Below are 25,951 nucleotides of genomic sequence, written 5' to 3' on the forward strand. Positions count from 1 at the left end.
CTCATTTCCACTGGATTGCAGGGAGAGAAGCAACAATTGCGCAGTGTCCAGTTTTCCATCCTTTGTCTTGCAGCGAGCTGTCAGACCCGCTGTGGTTTGCACAGCCTCCTCCGTTTGAAGTTCTTGGTGGTTTTTCCTTCTTTCTGGCACTTCAAATGCTCTCGGGGGCCCCGAGGTTGAGAACCAGGTTTGTCAGACGGCGAGGTCAGACCAGGGTTACGGATGCTGTCGCCGAGAGGTGAACTGTCAGCACCAGACTCGGAAGCTATGAACGGGGTGCGGAGGAGACCCCGGCAGCTGGTGCTGCGGCTGATCCACAGTTCCCTGGGAACTGTGGCAGCTCTGGCCGTGCTGCGGCTGTTTCGGGGCGCGAATGGACCTGTCCCCGAGCAGAGCACCCGGCGGCTTCTGCTGATGCTGGAGCCCCAGGCTGGGGGTGCTGGTGGACGGATCCGCTGCCTTAGTGGCTGTGGATCAGACCCCACCTGCACAACACATGTGGGAAGAGGAGCCGTGTTTAATTCTTAGTTAGATCATTGTGCTTGACTACACCAGCCTTTCCCATTTTCATGCTCTCATACTTCCTACTGTTTCAACAGCACATCATCAGTCGGGTAAAACTAACCTGTCTCATGACGGTCTAAACCCAGCTCACGTCCCTATTAGTGGGTGAGGAGTCCAGCGCTTGGTGAATTCTGTTTTGCAATGGTAGGAGGAGCCGACATCGAAGGATCGAAAAGCGACGTCGCTATGAACACTTGGCCGCCACAAGCCAGTTATCCCTGTGGTAACTTTTCTGACACCTCCTGCTTAAAACCCAGAAAGCCAGCAGGACCGCGAGGCTCCGCTTTCATGGCCTGTATTCGTACTGAAACTCGGGATCAAGCGAGCTTTTGTCCTTCTGCTCCGCTTTGACAGCAGAGGGTAGAATGGTTCTTCTCCTTTTCCGTTGTCTGTCCCCATTTTCTGCCTCTGGAGAAGGGGGAATAGAGAAATGGCTTTTTCTATGGCAGATACTGGCATTTGCTTCTGGCTTTTCTGCCAGACTATAAGGAAATGCCGCCTTTATTTCCCCCTTCTTCAGAAGATGAGTGTGTGATCCTTGTGCTGTACTCGTAGCTCTGGCCAGCAGGCACCAGGCAGCTTCGACGTCCACTGGAACCCACCAGGCAGAAATGACACGGGCTGTTGTCTAACAGTGCGGGATAAACCGCGCGGTGCCAGCAAAGACCTGGACTTCCTCCTTGGTCCCCGAGAAGGTTTTATCTTCAAGCCATTTGTGTCACTGCAGAAGGAGTTAAGGATGAATTTGTTGTTTTTGCGTTGGTGAAACCGCGTTGTATTTATTCACAGCTGAATCTCTGTTCGAAGACACGTACTGGAATGGCTACGAGCGGTTTCTGCCTCTGGTGATCAAACAGTATGGAATTAGAGGGTTTCTCAGTAATTTATCACACAATACGATCTTACTGGAGTGGGAATGACCGTGGTGGTGGCTGCACATGCATTGATGGATTGTCCAAAATGCTTAAATCTTTTTAAAATATTAATATGAATAGGTTGCTCAGCAGTAACAATACATACAACACTGTACAGAATATAAACCAGACTTACAGATAAATGCTCTTGGTGTTAAAGAGGTTTTACCCTAAAAGGATGGGACCCGTGAGGGGGACAGTTCAAGTTCTTTCTTGCTTTGTGGTTATGAATTCCCTTCTCGCAGGGCCTCATTGGTAACAAGATATATATTGAATTAGCTGAACAGTTAATTGATGAAGCTCTGGCTTTAAAACAAGTGCCTGTAAAGAATGGATGCAGTTCATCGGCGGTGTCCATAACACCAGCGGAGTCAGAGAAGTGACACCGGGACTGCCTTTGATTCCTTCTGCCTGTGCTGATCAGCGATACAACTTGCCCAGACACTTTGTGGGGAAACATGTGCTTTGGGCTGTTTGTTCTGGCCGTGCTTAAGAGTTGGAAGGGGCGGGAAAACAAAACAGCAGCTGTAGGAAGAGATCACAAAAATACTTTGTGTAATGTTCTGCCTTCTCTTTCTCTCTCCTTTAATAACAGGGCAGCACGCTGAGGAAGCGGAAGATGTATGAAGAATTCCTGAGCAAGGTCTCCATTTTGGGTCAGTTGCCCTTTGGACTCGAGTGTTGTTTCCTCTGTTATACGTGTTGGCGGAATGAATTTTGGTCTTTGATGGAAGCAGCGGCGCTCAGACGGAAGGTCTCATGGTTGCCTCATTTCCGAAGGAATGAAAGTGTAAAGGGCCCATTTTAGGACCTGCTTTTCTCAGTCTTTAATGTTTGAAGGGCAGATCTTTGCTTACATACGGGAGCAGGCGTGCGCCAGCCACCTTTTGCTGGGTGCTGTTGCAGTAGGGATGACAGGGCTGGAGGAGAAAGCAGTGCAGATATGCATTTATTATAAGGTCTGGTTACATCCTTCCAGGTGACGGGGAGAAGCATTTCCTGTGAGAAAACTGTATTTATGGGCGCTAAACAAACCAACCTCACAAATCAAAACAGACTGATATTTTTTCTCCTTCTGTGTATTTTACAGCCCCTGTCTCACATTCTTAAAACATCTGTTTAGCTTCTTGCCCGTGGATTTTGTTTCCCTTTGATTAATGCGATAGCCACGAAATTCGGACATGTTCTTGATGGCTTTCGGTAGGAAAAACAACAAACCCATAATGCCTGACCAATCAATCACCATTAGGAGAACAAAAGCTTCTAATAAGGAGGACAGCGTTAGACAGGACAATGAAATGTTGATGCCGTAGGAGAAACACCATGTTTCTGCTGAGGCTATTTTGGACAAAAAATACCCAAACAAACAACAGCCTATTATTAACTTGCTATGTAATTAAAATACTTCCATTTAAACAATCTTATGTTATTGTTTGTGGTGCTCCTCTACCATTTGAGCTTGTTTAGCTGAGCTATGACACTTGAACTTCTGAGAGCTGCTATGCGTGACATTTTCAAATACATTCGTATGCTCAGAGTAAGGCCAAGCATGTTGCTCACTTATTAATGAAGTTTTCATCATTTAAATGCCTTATTTTATGCTTAATTTAAATCTTCCTAAATTAAGAGCACGAATTACACCAAATTACAATGGGTATTTAAAGAAGAAAGGATCTCTGCACCTGCACTGATGAGAAGCAATTACAACAATGAGACATCTCAAAACAATTTCAGAGTAGAAAGGTTATTCAAAGATCTGTTTCCTTAAACATGCGGTTTGAAATATAATTATATCCTAGTTTGTAGTGCGGCTTTTCAATCTGGGGGAAAAAAAATGAGGCAGGACTTGAAGGCAGGTTCAAGATTTGAACCTTTTTTTAAGTATGGAAAAGCACCAGACGAAATGACGCATCATTTCAGGAGCATCGGGAGTTTAGATGCAATGCGTAAGACCCTATTTCACGTGTCTGAAAAGCAGATGGCAGCTGGAACACAACAAGGTATTTTAGACATCTCAGCACAGGCACCGAGCAGTCAACTTCATCCCCTATGTGGTCATACCTTGGTGATTTCGTGGTGGAGAAACCGCTGCTTGCTTCTTAACTGTATATATATTTTCAAGGCTTGCACAGCATCTGTAGCGAGCCATGGAACTGCAAGCGCAATTTACTTTTTATTAATCTAAGGATTTTTTAGATTATAGTGTATTAAACAAGCTATATGAGAAAACCAATGGTTCAAAATCTTCTGGAATGGAACGAAATGCAAACCCCTGAATTGATACGTATAATTTAGAAGTGGCGAGAAGTCGCATGTGCTCTACTTTATTTGATGCTCGACTTTAACTGTGCAACTGAAACTTCAGGAGTTTCATCACGTACAACCTGCTCTGTTTGCAGGGACCATTAACCGGTGTATTTGTATCATATAGTTCCCGCAGACAAAGGAGTGACAGGTCGTGATTGCAGCTGGAATTAGCTGTGAATTTTTCCTGAAGCCAACTGAAGGAGTTTCAAGAGACCTTTTCTTTTCACTGTTAATTACCGTGTTCTTTAAAAACAAAAAGAAAGATAAAGCCTGCTCTAGTCTGTATGAAAGAGCTTTGTGCTTAATTTTAGTCAAACAGAGCACTTCTGCAATGTTGCATTGACACGATGGGCTTGGTCGTTGATGTTAATGCTTCTGCAGCAAAAGCCCCAATTACCCAGGGAAGTGCGTTAGTGGTTATAGGTGAGGAAAATGTTAGAAATAATCATTTCCCAAACAGCAACAGAAAGTGGCATAAAAACGTGAGGATGTAAGTATGTTAAGCAAATCAAAACTTACCTTTGGTGCATTAATCCCTTGGATCTGGTTTTATTACCAGACTTAGTGTGCAGTTCTGCGCTCAACCAAAGGGCTTTTTGGCTGTGGAAGAGGAACTCTTTACCCTCACACGATACTTCTGAGCAATATTTTGAACAAAATGGGAAATCTAGAGTCTGAGAGAACAGCACAAACCTAATCCTGGTGTCAGGAGACGTGTCTTGACGATAGTTCAATAATTCATATTAAGTAAGAATGAGCAGGGCTCTAGTACGTGAATTTTAGCCCAGGTCTTAGAGGCAATGAAGGTTATATTGTTGTATTATGCGTTTCTTTTAATAACTTGGACACCTGTCACCTCCTTCAGTCAGATCTGGTAAAAGTTCAGAAGTTCAAGTGCGATGCATTGCCTTGAATTCTCAAGTGAAGAGGTGGAGGAGAGAGACACGGGTTGGCACCTCTCCCCGCCCCGAGGGCAGGACAACGGGGCAGGAGGAGGAGGAGGAGCAGGAGGAAGGCAGCAGGACAGGGAGCAGCCCCAGAGCCGCTGTCACGTAGGTGTCACAGGGGTTTCGTGGCAGCTGCAGTATGTCCCGAGGACACCATGCCCGGGATCCAGGCTGCAGCAGCTCCATCGCTCATAAAACAGAGCGGTGATCTTTTCTTTCTTAAGTTTACTTGGAACTTTTATAACTTCTGTCCCTAAGCGGGGGAATTCAAAGGAGCAGAGTGGTGCCACTTTACACGTCCGTCCTGAGCCGCCGTTGCCATTGGTGTCACCCACAGGGGAGAGTCACCCCGTGCATTGTCAGTCCTGCACCGCTTGTCGGTCAGCGCATCGGGGACCAGCTGAGAGCAACTCGGACCTAAGACAGCAGGACGGTTCTGACACCTGCTGTGCATGTGGTGGGGGAAGATCTCGGCGCCCCCGTATCTCCAAACTGCTCCTGGGCTGCTCCCGCCTGCTGCGGCACCGGGCGGCGGGATCGGATCGCAGGCGTGGGGAACCGGAGCCAACCTTTCCTGTCCAACTTTTAAGATTATTATCTGGGTGATTACTAGGGTCTAAGACACAATGAATAAATACATTCATGTTTCCCAACTGGAGGTTCGTGCGAAGTGCCTGGATGAAAGAAATGTTTCTGTTGTAACAGAACCAGGCACAGCAGAGCTGTCAGTTCAGATACCGATCTTCAGCCAAAGTTAGAGCCTTTTTATAATAAAGCTTTATGATCTTCAATATTTCAGAGTCCCTGGACAAGTGGGAGCGGCTGACGGTGGCTGATGCGCTGGAACCTGTCCAGTTTGAAGATGGAGAAAAAATTGTTGTGCAGGGAGAGCCCGGTGATGACTTCTTCATTATTACAGAGGTAAGATCGGCATCCTGATAAGCTCTATCATTTCCTGGTAAAGATCAAGACCTTGTATTAAAGGCACTTGGGTTCAGTTTAATCTCTGCAGCATAAAAAATTGCTCAAAATGCAAATGAATTTAGTCACTGGTTCCATGGAAATATCAAGTGGGATGATCCCTGATTTCCTGTAAATTGAAGGCACAGGAATTTTGAGGTGTGTCTGCTGTCTTTACCGTTTGAAGTTTGTTTTCTACATGAGATTTTTCTTATTTAAATCACCGATGCTTTAGCACAGCTGCCCAGCCACACAGAGCATTGATCATTGTTCCCAAAGGGCCTTACAGGGGCAATCACAAATGAACATCTGTAAACTGGACCTGATCTGAAAAGGGATAATTTGCTCTTTGTTTTGCCTTAAGCTCAGTCCAAGCGGCTGAGCCATTTTCTTGTTTACCCTCAGGCGGGCAGACGGGTCTGGCAGGCGGCTGGAAACGCTGACATCTTTTTGGGAGATTATCTGACACTTCGGTCCCGCCATCTCACTTCTGCAAACAGATGCTGGTGGGGTTTTTCCTCTCTCTCTGACATAAATATTTGGATCCCTGGTATCTCACACAAATAGGCACCGTGATATTGCAAGTTATAAAAAGGAACTAGAGAGACTCAGACTATGAATAACAGGCCGGCATTAGGATGTGGTTGTGTACGTATTGAAGCAGGAGCTTTTCAGCGCCAGCTGTGAGCGTTCATACACGAACCTATAGACAGGGAATGACCAACATATGGCTGTGCGGTGACGGCCCAAGCGTCGGATGCTGCGTTGCGCTGTGATTTAGGAGGAAGGAGACCCTGCACCGCTCGGCTGATAAAGCGGTTGTGCAGCACCCATTGCAAACAGCTGAGAGCCCAGCAGGTTTTCTTTTGCTTGCTCCTTATCTGTGAATTTTTGGGTAGGTGCCTCTATCCGAGGCAGCCAGAGTTTGGTTCATAATCCATGTCTGACACTTAAAATTTCATTCTCTCTTTCCTCTGGACTGCTGGATGCGGGTGCTGAAATACGTACTCGATTTATGAACACCGTTTCTCTTCTGATGCTCACAAAATTGATAGTGCGAGTAACTGCGTCTGTATATCACACAGCTGGACGCTTTAGGAACTTTAAATGCATGATGAGCAGTGCCCTTTCAATACAATTATGTCAGAATAAAAGAGACTAATACTAGATAGGGATTTTTTTCATTAACAAGATACGTAGCATATAAGAAAAGAAATATCTCTCCTGGTGTTATGCGAGTGCCCTGTTCTTCCTTGCAACAGCAGCAGACTGGGAAAACCTGATTTTCTTAGCCATCAAATCCCATGTGGAAAATTGGCAGCTTGCTTGAGAATTACCAAGGGCCTTTTTCCCCCCGTCTTGATGGAACAGCTGTTAAGAATTGAACGGGTAGAGGAGTATTAACACTGCGTAATGCGTGATCATAAAGTATCTGCTCACCTCACCCTTCCACTATAAATCTAATGTAGTTATTGAAGAGTGAACATCCAGTATCAGCTATTTCTTGTGCTGCAGAAGTAGTTGTGCCTGCTCCACACATAGTCTGAGCTTTGTGTTTTAAACCTGATATCACATGAGTTTACATCTTTGATGTTAAACTTCACTGCTGATGCGAGCTGCCAGGAACACATTATTCTACAAAGTGGTTGAAAGTAGTTTTGGCTGGTTTGCTGTCACAATACGTTGAGGAGTCATTAGCTTCTTTAATATGTTTCTTGATGTTTGCGGCCTTATAATCAAAACCACTCAAAATGCAGCCAGTTTGTTTGGCTGCTATAAATGCAGAAAGCATTTTGTGTAGCACCAGAGTGCAGCATCCTTTGGAGCACCCTGTGTCCAAGTGTACAACGCTAAGCTCTGCCATGCGCTAATTTATCATAAACCACAGTCATCCCTGGCACGCCTTACACAAATCACTTCCCAGTTTACAAAGCTTTGGTGCACCGGTGTCACAAATACTGGTTCCAAGGGATCTTGTGACTCCTGTCACGCGGGATACCCGGGACTCGCATGGATTTTAAATCGTTAGCACAGTTTTGTACGAACTTGTTAAATGTATTGTTCGTTTCTGATTAGCCTGCAATGCTGCCTTCCTCTGTGACATCCTTTGGGACACCGTCTGTAAGCATATTGGTCCTGCAGAAGGTCGTAGCCTGTAAGTGAATTGGTACCCTCTGCATTTTCAGACCGAAGTGCAACCAGTAAACCCTTTGACAAGGGATTTGTCACCCTGGTGGTGACCAGAACAGCAATTCCTGCTTTAAACCAGGACTGCCATCCTGGTTAGTTTGGACAAGGATATTTAGCCTCACCTTCTGTCAAGCAAGCGCGTTCACCTTTTCTCCTTTTTTCTTAGTATAACCTCATTTTTGGTGCCTTTCTGTCCACCGTCGTGTCTCAGCGCAGCACAGACCATAGCGGGGTGTGTGTTATTTGGGGTGCGGTGCCCCATGGAGAAAACGTGCCCAGAGAAGAGTCACGGGAAACCAGGGCTTTTGAAGTTCACCACCCGCAAAGCTCTATATGGTGCATTTCTTGTTAAAAACCCCGGTGATAAAAGTATTACCCTGAGATTCCAGGGCAGCTACAGGTTTTTTGCCACCCCAGATCTTCACGTGCACCAGTGAGATGTTCACTTGCAGTAGGTTGGGTGCTTTTCCATTTAAATTTCAAGCAGCCTTCAACAAGATTTAGCTTTAGTATTTAAAGGCTGTGATTTTTTCCAGAGATAGAATCATTTTAATGCTTATACCATATTCTTTAATGTGAAGATAGGATCAGAAGTGCAGGTCTGCTCACAAAAGCAAAGTGACTGCTCCTGTGAGGTTGATTTACTGCACTTGAAACTGGTCATTAAAAACAAAGAAAAAAGAAGCAGCCCTCCAGTTTCTGTATTTTCAGATATTTCCAGGTCTTATTTTCCCACTCTGGTTTTCACACAACAATCTCGGGTTTTCCCAGACCAGACAGATGTGGAATGTATCTGCTGGATTCCAAGGTCATGGAATTATCCCATATGAGATTCCTGGCACAGAGGTGAAAAACTTTAAGCACCATGAAACAATTGTTGCCATAAAGAATTAGATTTTGGCAAGCGCAAATCATAACAGATGTACAGTTTCTAACAAATAAATTTGCAGTTGTATTGTGCGCTGCCACACTGTGTACCCAGCAGCAGGGAGGATTTATTCATCTGACTTCAGATAACGCAAATATTTTTAGCTAGCATTTTAAAATGGTAGCAAAGGCATGTGAGCTTTGCAGAGTTAAATAGCCCAGCAAATCACAGAATCCCAGAGTGTCGGGGGTTGAAGGGACCTGGAAAGCTCATCCAGTGCAATCCCCCCATGGAGCAGGAACACCCAGATGAGGTTACACAGGAAGGTGTCCAGGCGGGTTGGAATGTCTGCACAGAAGGAGACTCCACAACCCCCTGGGCAGCCTGGGCCAGGCTCTGCCACCCTCACCAAGAAGAAGTTTCTTCTCAAATTTAAATGGAACCTCCTGTGTTCCAGTTTGAACCCATTACCCCTTGTCCTGTCACTGGTTGTCACCAGAAGAGCCTGGCTCCATCCTCCTGACACTCCCCCTTTCCATACTGATCCCCAGGAATGAGTCCCCCCTCAGTCTCCTCTTGTCCAGCTCCAGAGCCCCAGCTCCCTCAGCCTTTCCTCACACGGGAGATGCTCCACTCCCTGCAGCATCTTGGTGGCTGCGCTGGACTCTCTCCAGCAGTTCCCTGTCCTGCTGGAACTGAGGGGCCACAGCTGGACACAATATTCCAGGTGTGGTCTCCCCAGGGCAGAGCAGAGGGGCAGGAGAACCTCTCTGACCTACTGACCACCCCCTTCTAACCCACCCCAGGTACCATTGGCTTCCTGGCCACAAGGGCCCAGTGCTGGCTCACAGTCACCCTGCTGTCCCCAGGACCCCCCGGTCCCTTTCTCCTACACTGGTCACCAACAGGCCATTCCCCAACTTACACTGGAACCTGGGGTTGTTCGTGCCCATATTCAAGACTCTACACTTGCCCTTGTTCTATTTCTTTAAATTTCCCCCCCCCCAGCTCTCCAGCCTGTCCAGGTCTCTGGACGGCAGCACAGCTTCCAGTGTCACCACTCCTCCCACCTTGGTGTCACCAGCAAACTTGCTGATAGTTCACTCTATTCCTTTGGGTCTACTTGTCCTGAGCGAGCGCCGTGTACGGCACACGGATATTGTCCCGGGACCCACCAACTGCGCCCAGCGAGTCTCTTAATCTCAGCTGCACGCCCAGAGCTGCCTGAACTGCTGCCGTATGGCCCTAACGCTCCATAAAGTCTGACATGGCTTAAGAAAAATGTGTGCATGGACACAAACGTACGCAGGTGTGGGAGGAGAGAGCAGCAAAGGTTTATAGTAGTGCCACGAGAGCACGGTGCCTGTCCTTTCGCTGTGCTCTCCGCAGCCCGTCGTTCCTCAGGGGACCCTTCGGTTTAAGTGGTGCCGAAAGCAAAGAAATAAAACTGCACGAGAAGCAAAACATTTCCAATTAATAGCTGGTCGAGCTGCCCAGCGATAGCATGCCGCAGCCTAAAAATAAAAGACCTAAAAATAGCTGATAATTCACAGGAGAAAATTCAAGGAGAAATGGAGCCATTGTTTCACACTGGATTTTGGGTTTTAACTTAAAACAGTAATATTTTTCATTGTAGATGAATGCTAAGTTACAGGGAACAGTTGCACCCTCCTCTGTAACTCTTTTGTGGAAAGCACAGAGAAAAAGCTGGGGATTTGTGTTCTTTGTTATTATCCTGCTGGTTAGAGAGGGGGCAGAGTCACGGCCTCTGGTTTTCAGTCTCGCCTGTATTATCAGTCCAGTCTGTGGGCAGGATATTGCCCTCCCTGCTTCCCCACCGGTGGGAGTGATTCTAATAGTACTTCATGAAGGTGAGAAGCAGCTTCATGGGAAAATGCATAAAGTATCCATTCGTACTGAAAGCAGGCATTGAGAACAGCAACATTGACGAGTAAGAGAGAAAAACAGTCATTGATAGTGCAGGAGTCCTTCCAAGACTGATGCATAGAGCTGCCCGATTGATGAAATTAAATCAATTTAATTTGTCCAGCGCTATTCTTGGCTGATTACATCCAAAGCAGCCCCGTAATCCTCGGGGCGCCGTTCGCTTTCATTCCGCTGTTGACATTTCAAGTCAGAGCCGCAAACTGGTTCCAGTCTGGGCAGGATCTGCTGCGAGTTCTTGCTGAGAGTGTACTTGAGATATTGAGATAGTGTCCTGTAGGTGAAATCAGTGTTTCCAGCCCCGCTGACACTCTTGGCACGCTCGGGAGCGTCTCTGCTCAGAGCCCGGGTAGGTGGAACAGTGTTTGTAAACTGTTCGTGCCATGGTAACGTGCACCGGCTCGGGGAGGTCCTGGGGCCGGCTTGGAACCGCGCTCTGCTCCTCGCAGCTTGGGCCTTTCTGTAGGAAAAGTCGACTTGAGGCTTAAATAGCCCAAGGAGCATCTGAAGATTTATGATTTAAAAGCTCCTTAAGAAGGAAAAGAGAAAAAAAAAAAAAAGGAAAGAAAAATAATAGCCCGATTGTTTCCTGCTCTAAATTGTTGCTCTTTGACTTTCTAACCCAAGAGAGACCCCTTTGGCACCCACCCCTGCGACAGGCAGCAGAACTACAAAGTAAACTCCTTCCGTATGGTTAATGAAGTCACTGCCTTAGGCACACTCTGCTATCGCACCCGATAATCTCTTTAAAAACACAGTGTGATTAATTATTAATTAGGAAGATGAATGTTGTCTAGAAAAGGAATTTCAAAGGCTACAATCCAAACTGCTTAGTGTTATTAGGATTTCGTTGATACCGAAAGTGTTTGTCAAAGGCAGTCTACAGCGACTCCTGCTATACCTAATGAACAAAATACACCGAATAATCAGAGCCGGCCATCGCTGGGGGCTCTGCACTTTGCTTATTTTTACCAGCAGACGTTGTTTCCTGTGGAGCTGTTACAGGAAAGGTACATTTCATGTTCTTGATATCACCTTGTGTTGGAGCCAGAGCGTTTCCATGGGCCCTGCTGCAAAGTTCAGCCGTGCCCAGGACGGCGTTTTTAATGGGCACCCGACGTCAAAGGTGCAGGTGAGGTGTGCGATTGGGTCCCATCCTGAGCAGGGTTCGAGGTGAAGTGTTTTGCTGAGTCACAGGGACTAAGACGTCAGCTTAATCCAGCTCTTGTTAAACTCGGTTTACCCTTGACTTCTGTGGGCAGTGGCTCGGGCTGCATATACTTGCAGTATCCGTATACATGTGATACGGAGCATTTTCTTAGCAACCTTTTGGAACTTTAGATTAGCCAATATTTATAGTCTATTTTAGGACTTTGCAGATTTTGATCCTCATTTGTGGCAGAAACCAGGACAACTGTATGTAAATTCTTTGAGTTGCTATGAACCTGGAGACTGCAAAATAATGTAAAATAGTTTTAAAATATACAGTTAAAAAACCACTGTCAAACCCAGTCATGACTCAATCTTGAGTCCGTGATCAGAATCAAGTCCTCTTGCATCGTCCTTCTCCAAGACCATTAAGATCAGCTGGCTTTTACGTTATGAAAATGAAGCTTTTTTAAAAGGAATTCTGATGGGTAGGAAAACAATGTAAGAGCAATGTACGCAGACCATGGCTTGTTGTGTGAAAACCTGTCACCTGCATTGGCACATCCATGCACCAATTTTGGGAGTCATAACGAGCATGGTATATAACATATGTAACCTTTTAAGCGGCTCATTTTATCTTAGCTACCTACCTGTCTCACATGAACATCTCATGAACTTTGTGGGATTTATCCTCACTACGCCGGCGTGATGGTGCGTGAAGCAGCCTCCGCATTGCGCGTTGTGGTCTGAAGCGCAGGCACAAGAATTAAGACAGTTCTTAATTCCTGCTGGGGACAATCCCAGGGAACTGGGCACCGCGAAGGTCTGGACCTTCATGGCATCACTCACAGAAGGTCTAAGGCAGAGGAGCAGTGTTACCCCCATGGACAGGATCCCATCAGCTGGCCATCCTTTTTCCTTTATGTTCAATTTAACCACCCAAAATGACAGTGGTATTTTCTGACTGACTGAAACGTGTTCGTTTCTGCCCTTGTTTTTGTATAAAAGTCTTCCAAATAACAATAATCCACAGGCTAAAGGAATATTTGCAGTGTCTTTGGCTACAGAGCTCAAAGGGTTTGTCTTCTCTTGGAAAGCAGCCCTAGAACTGCGGATCCTCAGCCGTAACACGAAAGCCGTCCCCGAATGATGCTGCCAGTGGTCCCGGGGGCTGAGATGGAGCTGGGGAGGGACGCGCTGGTGGTTTCCAGGACGTCACGGCAGAGAACGTTGCTCATGGCTCGGGAGGCGCACACAGGACTTCTGTGCTACCCCGTGTCTCTGGGACATCGGCAACCTGAGGTTTTGAAGCAAAACCACCGTGAGGACGCAGTGTAGCCATAGAGGCTTAAAAGTAGTTTTCATAACCTCTATAACATGCTATACCCAGCGCAAAAAAAAAAAGGAAGAAAATTATTAATGTTTCCTTAGTTCACTTGTGACATGACAACTTGTGTAGGAGTCTCCAGTCTCACTCAGCTGTAATTTAAAACATCTGATTTTTAAACCCATAAAATGGAAGTTTATGCTGGAAATACAGACACACCCTGAGCCTCTTACCGCTGTAGGGTACGTGGAAAACGGGGAGATCATTTGGTGTGCAGAGAAGTAAAACCTAAATTTAGTAATTGACAGTTTCATTCTTCATATATACACGCTCCATTTGAATTTTTGTAAAAATCGGAAGGCTAGGCTTTCTCGATGTTCAACAGGCTGTGAGTTTTTATTTAGCTAATACTTGCTTTAATGTGGGGTTGGCACTTTGGCTGGTTTCTCTTCAGTCTTGTCCAGTGGTGTCTTCCTACCCTGGGGGGCTGCAAAAGCACTGGAGGTTCCGGCTCTCAAAACACCTCTCGTGTGAGCAGGGAGAGCAGAACGGGGTTTCCAGGAGGTTCTCAGGATCCTTGTAAGCTCTTTTGGCATTGAAAACTGAGCTCACAAGCCCTGATTCGAAGCACTTAGTCAATGTGACCAAGAATTTTATGGCCTGAGGCATGTTAATCTGAACTGAATTAAGTGCATCTGCTGTCTCAGGAGCTCGGAGCTCCGTCCTGAGGCTCACCTGAGGAGTGTTGCTCTGCTTTTAAGCAAACATACTGCAGTATAAACCAGGCATGAAATACAGTGGTGTTCAACCTGGTGGAAAAGAAATGGAGAATTTGGTAATCTCTGCTGGAGTTCAGCCCTTTCTCTGGATCGTGTTGAAATGTCCCTTGCTGGGATGGCTCTTGTCCCTCCTCTGCAAAGGTGCTGTTGAGAGAACTGCAGATTTAGTGACAGAAAATGCCCTTTAGGGCTCGTTCGTCAGCTGTGCAGTGCGCGTTCTGTGGAGCGTGAGGGCTCGCTCCAGAAGGGACAACCTCCAACACTTGCTTTCCTTCTAAATTGAAGAATTTGGTCCTTTGAACACAGAAGATTCAACAACCGATCCCCGCGGTAAACTCCCTTCTCTCCTCCCGGTTTCCCTCTTGCCGTAGGGGGGCACAGCTGCTCGCCCGGCCCGGTCGCAGCACTCGTTACCAGACTCCGGTGACGATGTCTGTCTCAGCCTTTTGCTTGGTCTGGTTACTTCAGCATCTACAGAATGTTTTCACAAAGAAGCAGATGGTGGTAGGAGTAATTGGGCCATAAGACAACATTAACAGCTAAACCCGACTTTCACCAGGAGGGATTTGCGGGCAGGGTGAGGGAGGATCAGCACTGTTTTCTTGTTTTCTCCCCGTACGTTCAACCCCGTCCGTTCCGTAGGTGGTAGCGCAATGCGCTGTCTGCTTCCAGGGGATGAGCCCTGTCAGGTCAGTCACAAATACGAACCGTTGATGAATAACCCATTATGGAGTCACTTTTATGTTGGCTCTGCGGACGTTTCCTGGCTTCAGAGAGAGTGCAGATAATGGCTAGCTTTGTAGAAAGAAAGAATCTCTAAAATGCAACATTTTTTTCCTTTGTGACTTTTATTGCTTTGTGTGCTGACATGTCTGAGGGAGGAAAACAGCGCCTTGTTGCCAATAATCCACAGCGCTTGGCACGGACGATCTTTAAAATCTGGCACCGGGATGAGTATTAATTCAGTTGTTTTCCCACAGAAGCCGCTGATTAGTCAAGGCCAAGTGTCACTGAGATGATTCATTAAAACCCAGCATCTGAGCCCACCTTTGCTGAGCGGATCTGCTTTCCGTCACCACTCTGACAGGTGGACTGAATGTGTAATAAAAGGGGCAGCTAAAACCCTAGAACGGAGTGAAGATAAAAAGGCAGAGGGACCCTGACGGCTGCTCTGTGGTGCAACCGCCTCCCAGTTTTCTGGGCGAGGAGCCAGGACAAACTGACACCCCGGGCAAGGGGCTCGGAGCTGGTGCCCCCGTCCCTCTGTCACCTGCCCCTCGCTCCCAGGCTTCCCAGTCCTGCTTGGCAACTGGTAGGAGGAACTGAAGCACAGGGTGACCGTGGTACCCACCACGGCGTTCCTCTGGTGACGGGGATGATGGTGACGGTCGCTGAAGCCTCGGGTCCCCTGGCGCCTCGGCAGACACCCGCCCGCCCTGCCCTGCCCTTAGCTCTGCTGCGCTGGCGTTCCTGACGTCAAGACTACGAAACTTCATGTTGTGATTCCAAAAAGCCCTTCAACTGAAGAGGCTCAATGAAAAAAAGCCCCATTTTTTATTCTTTGTGCAAAACCCACTTTGTTTTGCCCAAGTATTGAAGGGCTCTCCATGCACGACATAAATTGCAGCTGGTATTCTGCTTCTTCTGGCTTTTCGCTGTGTTTACTGGTCTGTCTCTGCCTGAATCTCGTCTTCTTCCATGTAATAACAACATTTCTTTTACTCCAAGGGGAACACATTGGGTACAGCACAGGTTTAATGCAGGCTGCATCAAAAAAGCACTGAGGGGGAGGTTGTCTGAGATACCGCAACAGGAGGGTGAATAAAATGACTGGAAAGGGCTTCCGATGTCAAACGTCTATGATTTTAAATACTAAACGATCAAGGCAGAGGCGTTTCCTGGTGATTAATGACGGGCTGGGTGTAGTCATGTCTGGGCCTTAACCCTGGCCTCTCGTCTCTCCCTAGGAAATGCCCTGTGGCTCGGTCGTTTCTGCTGTTTTAAGCTGCACTCGGTTTATGATTGATTGTCATTTTTAAAAGCACCTTTATGTCTGTGGCTATTTTAGTGACTGCTCCAGACAGCTTTGTTCCTCCTCTTTGGTCCGGGTGCTATTTCTGAACTGATCTAAATGTGGGTAGGTAGCAGAAGCGGTGAAGTTTAGGTTGGTGCAGGTGTGATAGCGCTGGTACACGTGGCGAGCCGCCGATTGTTTGATATCAAGCGTGGCTCTAGCAGTGATGTACAGGATCCGTGCCAGCTGGGCAGCGATGTTTGCTTTCCGTCTCTGCTAGATTCCCGTCTGCATTAGTGGTGCTGAGAATTACAGCCAATAAGAATATGATGCAATGAGGTTACAAGGTTATGATGACGAAGAAATTATAATCACACACAGCGTCCCTGTGGCTGTTGCGGTGCTGGGGCGCTTTATCCAACACTGCTCGCTCTCTAGGAGGTTAAATGGGTACCACGATGCACCCAGTATTACTCTAATGTTGCCTTTTGAGCTTATTTAACATTGCACTATTAATCCTAAGGATACTCCCAAGGTGGTGCCTTTCTGAAAATCCCCTGGAATCAGTGGCACTCAAGATTTCCAGAGTCATGGCCAAATCTGAAAAGCTGGATGCATAAAATGTTATATATTTGTTGTCAAAAGCTCTCGGTAGTTCATTCGTTTGGGAATTGTCTCACGCTGTTGATCTGCAGTGAGGCCTAATGGACGCGGAAAAGAACTCACTAGAGATAAGCAAACCAAACAAGCACCAGTTTTTGGGTCAGCGCAAACCTGGGCCTGGCCTTGCACCTTTATACCCATAAACAGTGCATCAAGAACGACAGTCATGAAAGTTTGCTGAACTGGACCAGAGTTGTTTGAAGTTTCCCGTCAGACAGCTGGACTGATGTAACTCGTCACTTTTTAAAGCGGAGGGTGGCACTTCAGCTGGCGGATCGTAGGTCTCACAGGTTCACCAGGCGGTCGCTATTGCCAGGAGCAGCATCGGGAGCTGTAGCTTTTGACTCTCCTTAATTTGAAGTCATGATTTGGAGACGCTTTGTGAATGATTTCATCGCGTGCATGACCCAGTAAGCGGGCAGATGTGGTCAAATAAGGTGGAACTCATCACAGCTGCAGCTATGATAGGTGAAGAACATTGCCCAGACGGTGTTTGTAGATGGTTAAATGGTATCTTTTCTTAGATATATGCAGAGAAACAGGCAACTTGGAGAAAGTTGTGCCCAAAAGCTCTTATCCCTTTTCTAGCTATGCCAGTTGATCTAATAAAAGATATTACTTCCACAAACCTCGTCTTGCCCGCAATTAAATAAAATACTCCCAGATCCATACTGTGCGGAAGATCTTTTTATTTCATTCCAGATCTGCTGTCGCTCTCATTAAACCCAACAGGAGCCTGTACATCCAGTCCCATTGTGTGAACAGGAACGTTTTGTACCATTTCACAGCTTCTCCCGTCATCTTTTGTAGTAACTTCACAAAGATTCAACAGCCACATATAATGAGGGTTTGTGCGACTGTGGAGCGAGGGGAAACTTATTTTTTCAAAGTGTGAATTATGGACTGTGCAGATTAACAAAGTGAGGAAGAGCAAAGGTATGTTCATAATAGCAATTGATAGAGTTAATAGCAATAGCACGTGGATCTGTCTGACCTTTTCCATCTCCAGTTCTGTGGACTGTACCGCTCTTTTCTAGCGGATGGTGAAGAGGAAAACAAAATAGGCTAGAAAAAACTTTCTAAGCTCAAAACTGGGATGAAAATGTAGCACTTGGAGGGCATGGGGAGAAAACTGCTTTTCTTTAAAAAAGCAGAAAGTAAAGTAAGAAATAAAAATGGGAATAGAAACAGTAACGTCCTGCTTGTGAAAATTTAAATTGTTTACTTTAAAAAGCAGAAATGTATCCTGTGTACTTAGTGTATGCAAAGAACATAGACATGGACTTTGCATACACTCGTAGGAGAGTAAATATTCTTCAATTTTGATCATTATAAATATGTCCTTTATTACATCATGAACATTTGCCTTTTGTAGCCACGCTGCTTAGGCCAACTGCTGGCTATAGGATTCATAATTAGATATAAAAACAGGGCTGCTGAAGCAATTAGTGCTTGTAAGTACCTGCAGGATCAGGCCTGGGGACCTCGGTGTTCCTCCGGATGGGACACTGGCCGTACAGTCCCGTGGTTTCAAAGTGGAGCATCTATCAAAGTCTCATTACTTTGGGGAGGGTGGGAGCTCATGGATTGTAAACCTTAATTTATTTTTTATATCTAAGCCATAATTTGTTACAAAACAAACTGCTGATGTGTTTGAAAGAGTTGAATAAATACTCGTAGCACCGTGACGGGGCAGCAACAAGGGAGCGGGTGCGTGGTGAGGATGGCAGAGGTGGGGATGGCACTTGGCTTTGGAACCGCCGCTCCTGTTGTTTTTGCAATAAGATGCCGGTATTTCCTCGGAGGGTTGGAGAGAAGGTTAATGATACCGCTTCCTGGGGATACAGGCACTGAAAGGGAATACTCCCGGATCCACCGAGGGTGCTGGTTTCACTCCCGAGTGTCTGCTAGCAGAAACACAGACCTGTCTGCTTTCCGTTTCGTATCATCGCAAGGTGCTGATTTATTAGATGGTGTCAAACTTCCTCACGGTCTCTCGGCCTTCGCTCCGTGGGTTTTGCTTGGTGGTGCAGGAGGCTGGAATGGCTCTCGGTGGACAAGGCACTGCTTTAAGCTGAGCAGCACTAAATAGCCGGATCCTGCAAATCTGGGGTCGTGCAGTTTGTTTCAGAGAGACTGGTCTTGCCAGGCTTTGTGTGCCACGTAAAGGGGAATCTTTCCCACCGAGACCAAATGCTTTTGGGAGTGAGAGTGATAAGCCCCTTGAATCCTTCCTAGATAATGCTCGTACCTCCCGGGACAGGGCTCAGGGGATTTATTCAGTTGTATCATTTATAATAGGTCGGGTTTGCTAAAGGACAAGAAAGCTTAAAACTGCATCAGAAAGATTTGATGAAGTAAAATGAAATACAGCCATGAAGCCTGTGATGGGCGCAAGCGTAGTGGCCAGCACATAATTCGTTTAGCATGACAACTTCATTAAGTGTATGGGTTACACAGGATTGTTTCTGTAGTATTTTATTTTATTCTGTATTATTTTTGCCCTGGTTACAGTGATTGTGTACAATTGGACTCTTCCTCTAATCCAGTCACAAAGCATTGTTTCCAGAGATAAGATACGTAAAGTGAAGATAGATAATTATAAATACATCTTTGTTTCATGGCGTGGACGGTCTTCCCGTGAAGGTCACTCGGACAATGCTCCAGGATGTACTTGTGGAACCGGTGACTTGTGCAGCCAGAGGCCAAGCGGCGTAATCAGATCTCGCATCTGGGTGCTCGCTGTCAGGCCTTCAGGAAGCTTCTTTTGCTCCGTGATAGACCTGTTGTCACTGGGCAACGGGAAAAGCCTATGTGACTGTTAAGAGTGGAAAAACACGTATCTGGAATATGCATTGCTTTATCCTGCCAAGCCAAGTGTTTATTGTGGAGGCCAAACACATCTGTCCTCCTCCAACAGATATCGTGGTGTTTCTTGGATTAAAAAGGCCGACTGTAGTGGAACAGTGGAAGAAATTGCTTCAGAAGACTGACTTATTGGAGTCCTATATCATATGGACCCCGTCAGAAAAATATTAGCCACAATAAAAGTTGGCACTTGGGGAGATGAAAGCAATATTGCTCAATATTGTGATTAGGTTTACGGCAACACGCTCTCGGTGGGCAGTGGGGAATCGAGTCCTTTCTTTATTTGACCTGGGCACTCGATATGGTTACTTTGGGGATTCTTTTTGTTGTTTTCTGTAATAAAACATCTGTAATAAAGGGGGTTTTTTAAACCAGATTTGGGAAATAGACTGGAGACATGGCCTGTGGACAGCTATTTGGGTGAAGGGGTCAGGGTTTTGCCAGGCTCCACATGGGGAGGAGAGGAGGACACGGGCTGCAAGTGATCCTGAGCTGATCCCATATTGCACAGGGAATAGGAACAGCATCAGTGTAGAGAGCTGCACCTGATCGGACATTTGGCAAGAGAGGGGTCGATATCCGTGCGGGGTATTTCCAAGAACGCTGCTTGAGAATGCGTGTTTGTTCTGAAAACTTGCAGTAAGTGCGAATAACAAAACTCATTACACTATCTTTACATTTTCGTGCCCTCGAAGATTTACTGGAAGGTCTTGGAAAACAGCAGCTTGGGCGGAACAATTTAGTTATATCAAGAATTTTTGCTGGAAACTCAACAGGCACCAAATCACCTTGTTAGATCCAGTTCTTGCAGTTACTTCTGCGGATAGCGCCGCACTTGCTGTGGACACTTTTATGTGCGTGGCGTGTTTTAATGGTAGATACAACCCCAAACAAACACCACAAAAGACTAAAACCAACCTTCCCTTGTATGTTTGGCTTATTTTGAACGACCTTGCTCAGTTCAGGTGCCCTCGCTCGAGCACCTTTGCCACGTTCCTGTTTCTGTATCTCCTGCCATCGGCTGCCTGGTGTATCGCGAGTGCAAGAACCCACGCCAAGAAGAGTGTTGCGATTGTTTTCAAAAGGATCTGGATTTACAGCCCTGGTGTTTCTTCAGTATTTTTGTGTGCCTGATACGGCGTGTAGCTGATGGGGTGGAACGGTAAATTGTCATGAACAATGTAACGTGTTGACAGTCCGATATCTAGGGATTTATATAATACAGGTTACTGCGAATGGGCAAAATGAGGAACTATAACTTTGGATGTGCCAGATAATTTGATACACATTCAAGTCCATATAAAAACCATCAGCTGCTTAGCGTGTATAAAACAATACTTGCACATCATTTGAGTTCTGTTTCTGGTTCCTGGCATCAAAAGAAATAAGACTTACCTCTTCATTTATACAGTACATAAGTTAACCTTGGGGGTGGCCCGGTAGATTGTAAAGTATATGGGCTTAAAAATAACCCAGTTATGAAATAGGGCATGATGCAATACAATGGCATTACAGCAGCTTGTTGTGCCAGGGTGTTTCAGGGTGCCGGTGTCTCCTCAAGCCCCAACTGTACGTGTGGGCACCCAGGTGGGAGGAGGCTGCGGGATGTTTGCGGCTGCACCGGTGGATCTGCCCAGGGAACTGCGGGAGGTTTGTGCTCCGAGCTGGGGTGGTGACAACCGAGTGACACCAGACTGGGGCGTTCAGCTGCAGAGTCAGGGCTGGGATGGTTTCCAATAACTGGCATCAATCCTTTGAGCACAGTCCACGTTACCGTGTCTCCTCCCCTGTCCTGCTGGGACAGGACCAGCCCTCACGTGGTACCTCCCAGGCTGAAGGTCTTACCATCGAAACATCAACGCTCTGACCGCACTGCCTGAAAGATGGCTCTCCACTCTATTTAAAACTCTTGGCTTTAAGAAAAATCTTTTACATTTCAGTTAAAATAAAAATATGTTAACATTTTGCCTTTCCCTACGCTGCTGGTTTGGAGTCAGAAGATAATTTCATATGTTACTGTAATTTTTTTCCAGAAGAGCAGATGCCTTCTCTATTCCTCTGCAAAAGCTTAATGCCACGATAATTTAAGATTTCCTCCAGGTTAGAATATTTGTACATGTAAAACCTCTTTGAAGGTTTAAATAGACTGTAACTGAGTTTTGACATGTATTAGCACGTGTCAAGCGCAGCGGTTATTAAGGGTAGAGGAGACAAGACACATTCCATCTTGCAGCGGCTGCCTCGCAGGTGTCCCCGTCACCACGGGCCACAGCCGGGCAAAGCCACTGAAAACAGAGATCACTCTTTGTTGCAACAAGCATTAAAAACTCCCTTGACCGAGCATTTCAGCAATGGATCCAGTGAATGACCAGCTGAGGACTGAGCTCTGGTTGCCGTCTTGCAAAGTCCTGGCCCAAAATTGTGACTGCAAAAATGCCTCTTTATTCCTTTTGATGTAAATATTTTCTGCATCTCTTGTAAGGTTCTACAGCCACCCAAGAACATATTCTAGAATTCTATTCTATTCTATTCTATTCTATTCTATTCTATTCTATTCTATTCTATTCTGTTCTGTTCTGTTCTGCTCTGCTCTGCTCTGCTCTGCTCTGTTCCGTTCCGTTCCGTTCCATTCCATTCCATTCCATTCCATTCCATTCCATTCCATCATTATTCTATAATTCTATTATATTATTATATTCTATAATTCTATTCATGCCTACATTTGCACAGCATGATGTGCATTAGTTAAATAGGAGTTACTGAGTTCTGTTCCTCTTCTGTGTGAGCCGAACCTGTCTGTATCCAAACAATTCATTAGAGAGAAGTCGTTTGCCGTACTGGTAGTCATTTTCTTATCCTTTAATTCCTTTCATTCCTATATAAGGAATTGACTGAAATTGTCATCTTTCCTGTAGCAGAACTAAAGGAGTGTGCCGTGCAAAAGGAAAGTACTCAGGGCTCGATCTGTTTGAACGCATGACCGGTGTAAGCAAAGCCCGCTGACTTTCTGTGCTTCTTCTCGCAGGGCACAGCTTCTGTCCTGCAGCGCCGGTCCGACAACGAGGAGTACGTCGAAGTTGGGAGACTGGGGCCCTCGGATTATTTTGGTAAGAAAATTCAGCCTAAGCACGGTTCAGAAAGACGGGCACGTGGGGTTGTATCAAGCAGTTTATTGTTTTAAATAGCGTTCTGCTCTTTCACGAGCGGGGGGTCACGCGTGGGTCAGCGCTGCTGTCAGCGACACCGAGATTGCAGTGGAGCTGGATGCGTTCCTTGGTCTGCACCAGCACAGCTGACAGGAGACAGATCCAGAATCAGCACAGCAGTCTGAAAGCATTTGTTTTCAGAGGCATTTTACACGCATGCATTATGCATGTGTAATGCATTTGTACTGTCAACAGAATTATGTAAAGTGTCTATCAGGAGACATGTGAAGGGAGATGTTCCACAACCAAACAACTGGATAGTGGGTTGAATATGCACCCTCTGCAAAAGAGGCCGAGGGCGTGTGACAGCGTCTGCGTCCCTGTTTGCAGGTGAGATCGCGCTGCTGCTCAACCGGCCCCGAGCCGCCACGGTGGTGGCGCGTGGACCCCTCAAGTGCGTGAAGCTGGACCGGCCCCGCTTCGAGCGCGTGCTCGGGCCCTGCTCCGAAATCCTCAAGAGGAACATCCAGAGATACAACAGCTTCATTTCGCTCACCGTCTGAACGATTCCTGCCGCAAAGCTGCCTCCCTGTGACCTCTGCACTTCAGTTTGCTCCGTGCAGCTCCATGGCTTGACGAAGAAAAAATAAAAGATGCGCATTTCACGTGTACTTTTCTGTTTGTGTCACGTACCGGGTGTCACGTCAAATCTCATGTGTCATGTAAGTAGGAAGACAACTGTTTGGGTAAGACTGGCTTTGTGAAGATCAGGCTCTTGGCTTGCAGGCGAGACTTTTACCTATTGTTGGATCATAGAACTTAAAACTGTGTTTTTAACTGTTTAAAAATCTTACAAATTTCTATTTCGCTTATTATCTTTGAAGTCGGTCTTACTCACCTTTTGTCACGCTGCTTTGATCAGATGATGCCCCTTTATCCGTCACTTCTAGAAAACTCGTCACTGGCCGTGGACTCGAGGTTTCCAAATCCCGTGGGGTGAGCAGCAGTTGTAAGAGGGAAGATCTTGTTCATTCCAGCGAGCCAGCGAAAAGTAGCGCTTTTGAGTGATTTTGTTCATGTCTTAGAGCCAGGGGCCGTACTCCTCCGGGTTCCAAGCCCTCTGGGTCTGCTTTGCAGGGTGCGCTAAACCAGCCAGCCTGCTCCAGTCCTCTGGGGGAAGCGGTCAAGGGATGATGTTTTGTAAGGACCCAAATGGAGCCTTTAGGACCCAACTTACTTGTCCTCAGCTTTTTTTTTAAATGAGGGTTTGCATTAAATCCCTTAAGAGTCCAACGGGAACTTCTCTGCTGAATTAAGTGGGCTTTGAAACATTTATCCGTGGCAGAGCGTCCTCTGAATATTACATGAAATGCTGAGGAGGTGCCAGGTGCACATTGAGAGCTCAGCAGCAGGTTGTTTTTAATAAGGTCAACTTAGTTAAGTCCAAATGCCTTTCTTTTAGCATATGACTAAATTTTAGGATTTTTTAGGATTTTCTGAAAACCAAATACCCGCTTCCAAATGCCGCCTGTCCTCCACAAGATGTTATTGCATAATGAAAAGCACCAGGAGCTGGCGGCCGCCGCTGCGCTGCCCAGATGTGGGCACCTCTGGAACGGAGCTCCTTGCAGATCCAGGCCTTACTGTGTTGCGCAGCCCTCAAGGATGAGATCACTTGGGTTATTCTTTGCGAAGCTTTTCCTTTGAAGGAAAACTCGTCCTTGCTAGCAGCAGCAAAGGTCTGCATCTCAGCTGCCCTGAGCAGCACCGCCCGCTTTTCCTTGTGGCAAAACTCTATTTCTTCCTGATAACATCTTCCAAATTAAACACAAACTTCCTGTACCTTTCACCTGCCAAAGGTACCAGTGAACTGAGGCAGCGATCTCCCTATTGAAACTAGAGCTGCTGGTGAACATGGCTAAGGTTATTCCTGCTGCCACGCGATGTGCTTTCTGCTCTGGAGTTAACAAAACTGACTTGGGACTTTGCGCCGGCAGCCGCGGGCCCAGCGCTGCACAGAACTCGCTGCTCGGGGGCGTCGGGCTCCTCTCAGCACCTCGAGGGGCGTCATTCGGTTCGGCACATTTGCAGTGGTCCTCCCAGCGTGTATTCGTCGCTGCTGTTTATTACCATTATGTCCTCCTTCTTGCACGCGTTGCAAAATATGACTATTCACATTCTACAGCCTCGCAGGTTTTATCGTGCACATTTATATAGGCAGACTCCCGTTATCTATATATATAGAAAAATGTATATGCATTTGCAAAACTTTTGATTTGCTTCACTGTTTTTGTACTCTTTTGTGCATTTTTTAAAAGAAATACTTTTTAAAGTCACTCCTGTATGTTCTTTTACCTATTGCATCTCTGTTGTAGTGGGAAAAAATTGTGTTTCGCGTAATATGCAAGAAGCATCTCTTGTTAAACACCAAGTATTAGCCACACTCTTTACAAGTCACTCACACGCAACACCGACCCTTTGCTTCAAACCTTTACAACTCATGGAAAATCCATTTGAATTATGGTTCTGTTCTAAGTAATCTCAAGAGAAGTGTAACCGTTTAACACCAGGATTCCTATGCTTTATTTGGAACAAAATGATATTCATTGACATTTTCAAGATAATTGTAATATTTGCAGTGGATGACGGGACACGATTACAGTATGAATAAAATTCTTCTACGTTACATGTGGCCATTGTGGGTTTATTAATAATGGAAGTCTGTGTGAATAGAAGTCATGTTCTAGTTAAAATCTGCGTATCATAAAAAGTTTGAACTCTACTGAAAATGATCAGATGCAAAGGGACAAAAAATAGAGCGAGAATCGCAGCTCTGTATATAGTAATGGGAACCAAACTGGTTTTGTAGATGATTAGCATGAAGAAATAAAAAATCTGTTTAAATGTAACCATATATGTCTGTATGAAGAAGTGGGGGCTCAAGGTGTCTCTCGGACCTTCCTGTTGTTGTTGAGATGCCACTTCAGCCGGGCATTTAGGCGCATGTGGAACACGAAGGACATGAGCTGGCTGGCTGCTCGTAGGGACCTCGTGTGGAGCTTCACACCCCCGGGACTGCCGGCGAGTCTGCTGTTCTTTCCCAAACACCGACAATGCTCATTTTCCCCCAGTATCGCAGACAAAGCCCATGGCCACCCTGGGGATCTGTCCCGGTCGTTCCTCTCGCCTCCTGGCCGTGCACCAGCGCCGCGCGGCTGCCGTGGCTCGTGTCTGTGCAACGGGCTGGCCAAGAGCTGCCCGAGGACAGAGCGCTTGGAGAAGGCAGAGCCTCCAAGGAACCACCCGGATCT

General features: G+C 46.3%; 1 protein-coding gene across 4 annotated transcripts in view; it reads left to right on the forward strand.

The window, feature by feature from the left end:
- PRKAR1B (protein kinase cAMP-dependent type I regulatory subunit beta) overlaps positions 1–25,326 on the forward strand; it is an 88,702-nt gene extending 63,376 nt beyond the window's left edge. For all 4 annotated transcript variants that reach the window (XM_065031568.1, XM_065031571.1, XM_065031572.1 and 1 more), the window contains exons 8-11: positions 2,074–2,134; positions 5,532–5,653; positions 22,520–22,601; positions 23,031–25,326. In XM_065031568.1, coding sequence (XP_064887640.1) covers positions 2,074–2,134; positions 5,532–5,653; positions 22,520–22,601; positions 23,031–23,203 — 438 coding nt within the window. In that variant the 3' untranslated portion in view covers positions 23,204–25,326. The remainder of the gene's footprint in view (positions 1–2,073; positions 2,135–5,531; positions 5,654–22,519; positions 22,602–23,030) is intronic.
- Positions 25,327–25,951: the final 625 nt, after the last annotated feature.

The sequence above is a fragment of the Columba livia genome, chromosome 15 (assembly GCF_036013475.1).
Source record: "Columba livia isolate bColLiv1 breed racing homer chromosome 15, bColLiv1.pat.W.v2, whole genome shotgun sequence".
NCBI classification, from domain to species: domain Eukaryota; kingdom Metazoa; phylum Chordata; class Aves; order Columbiformes; family Columbidae; genus Columba; species Columba livia.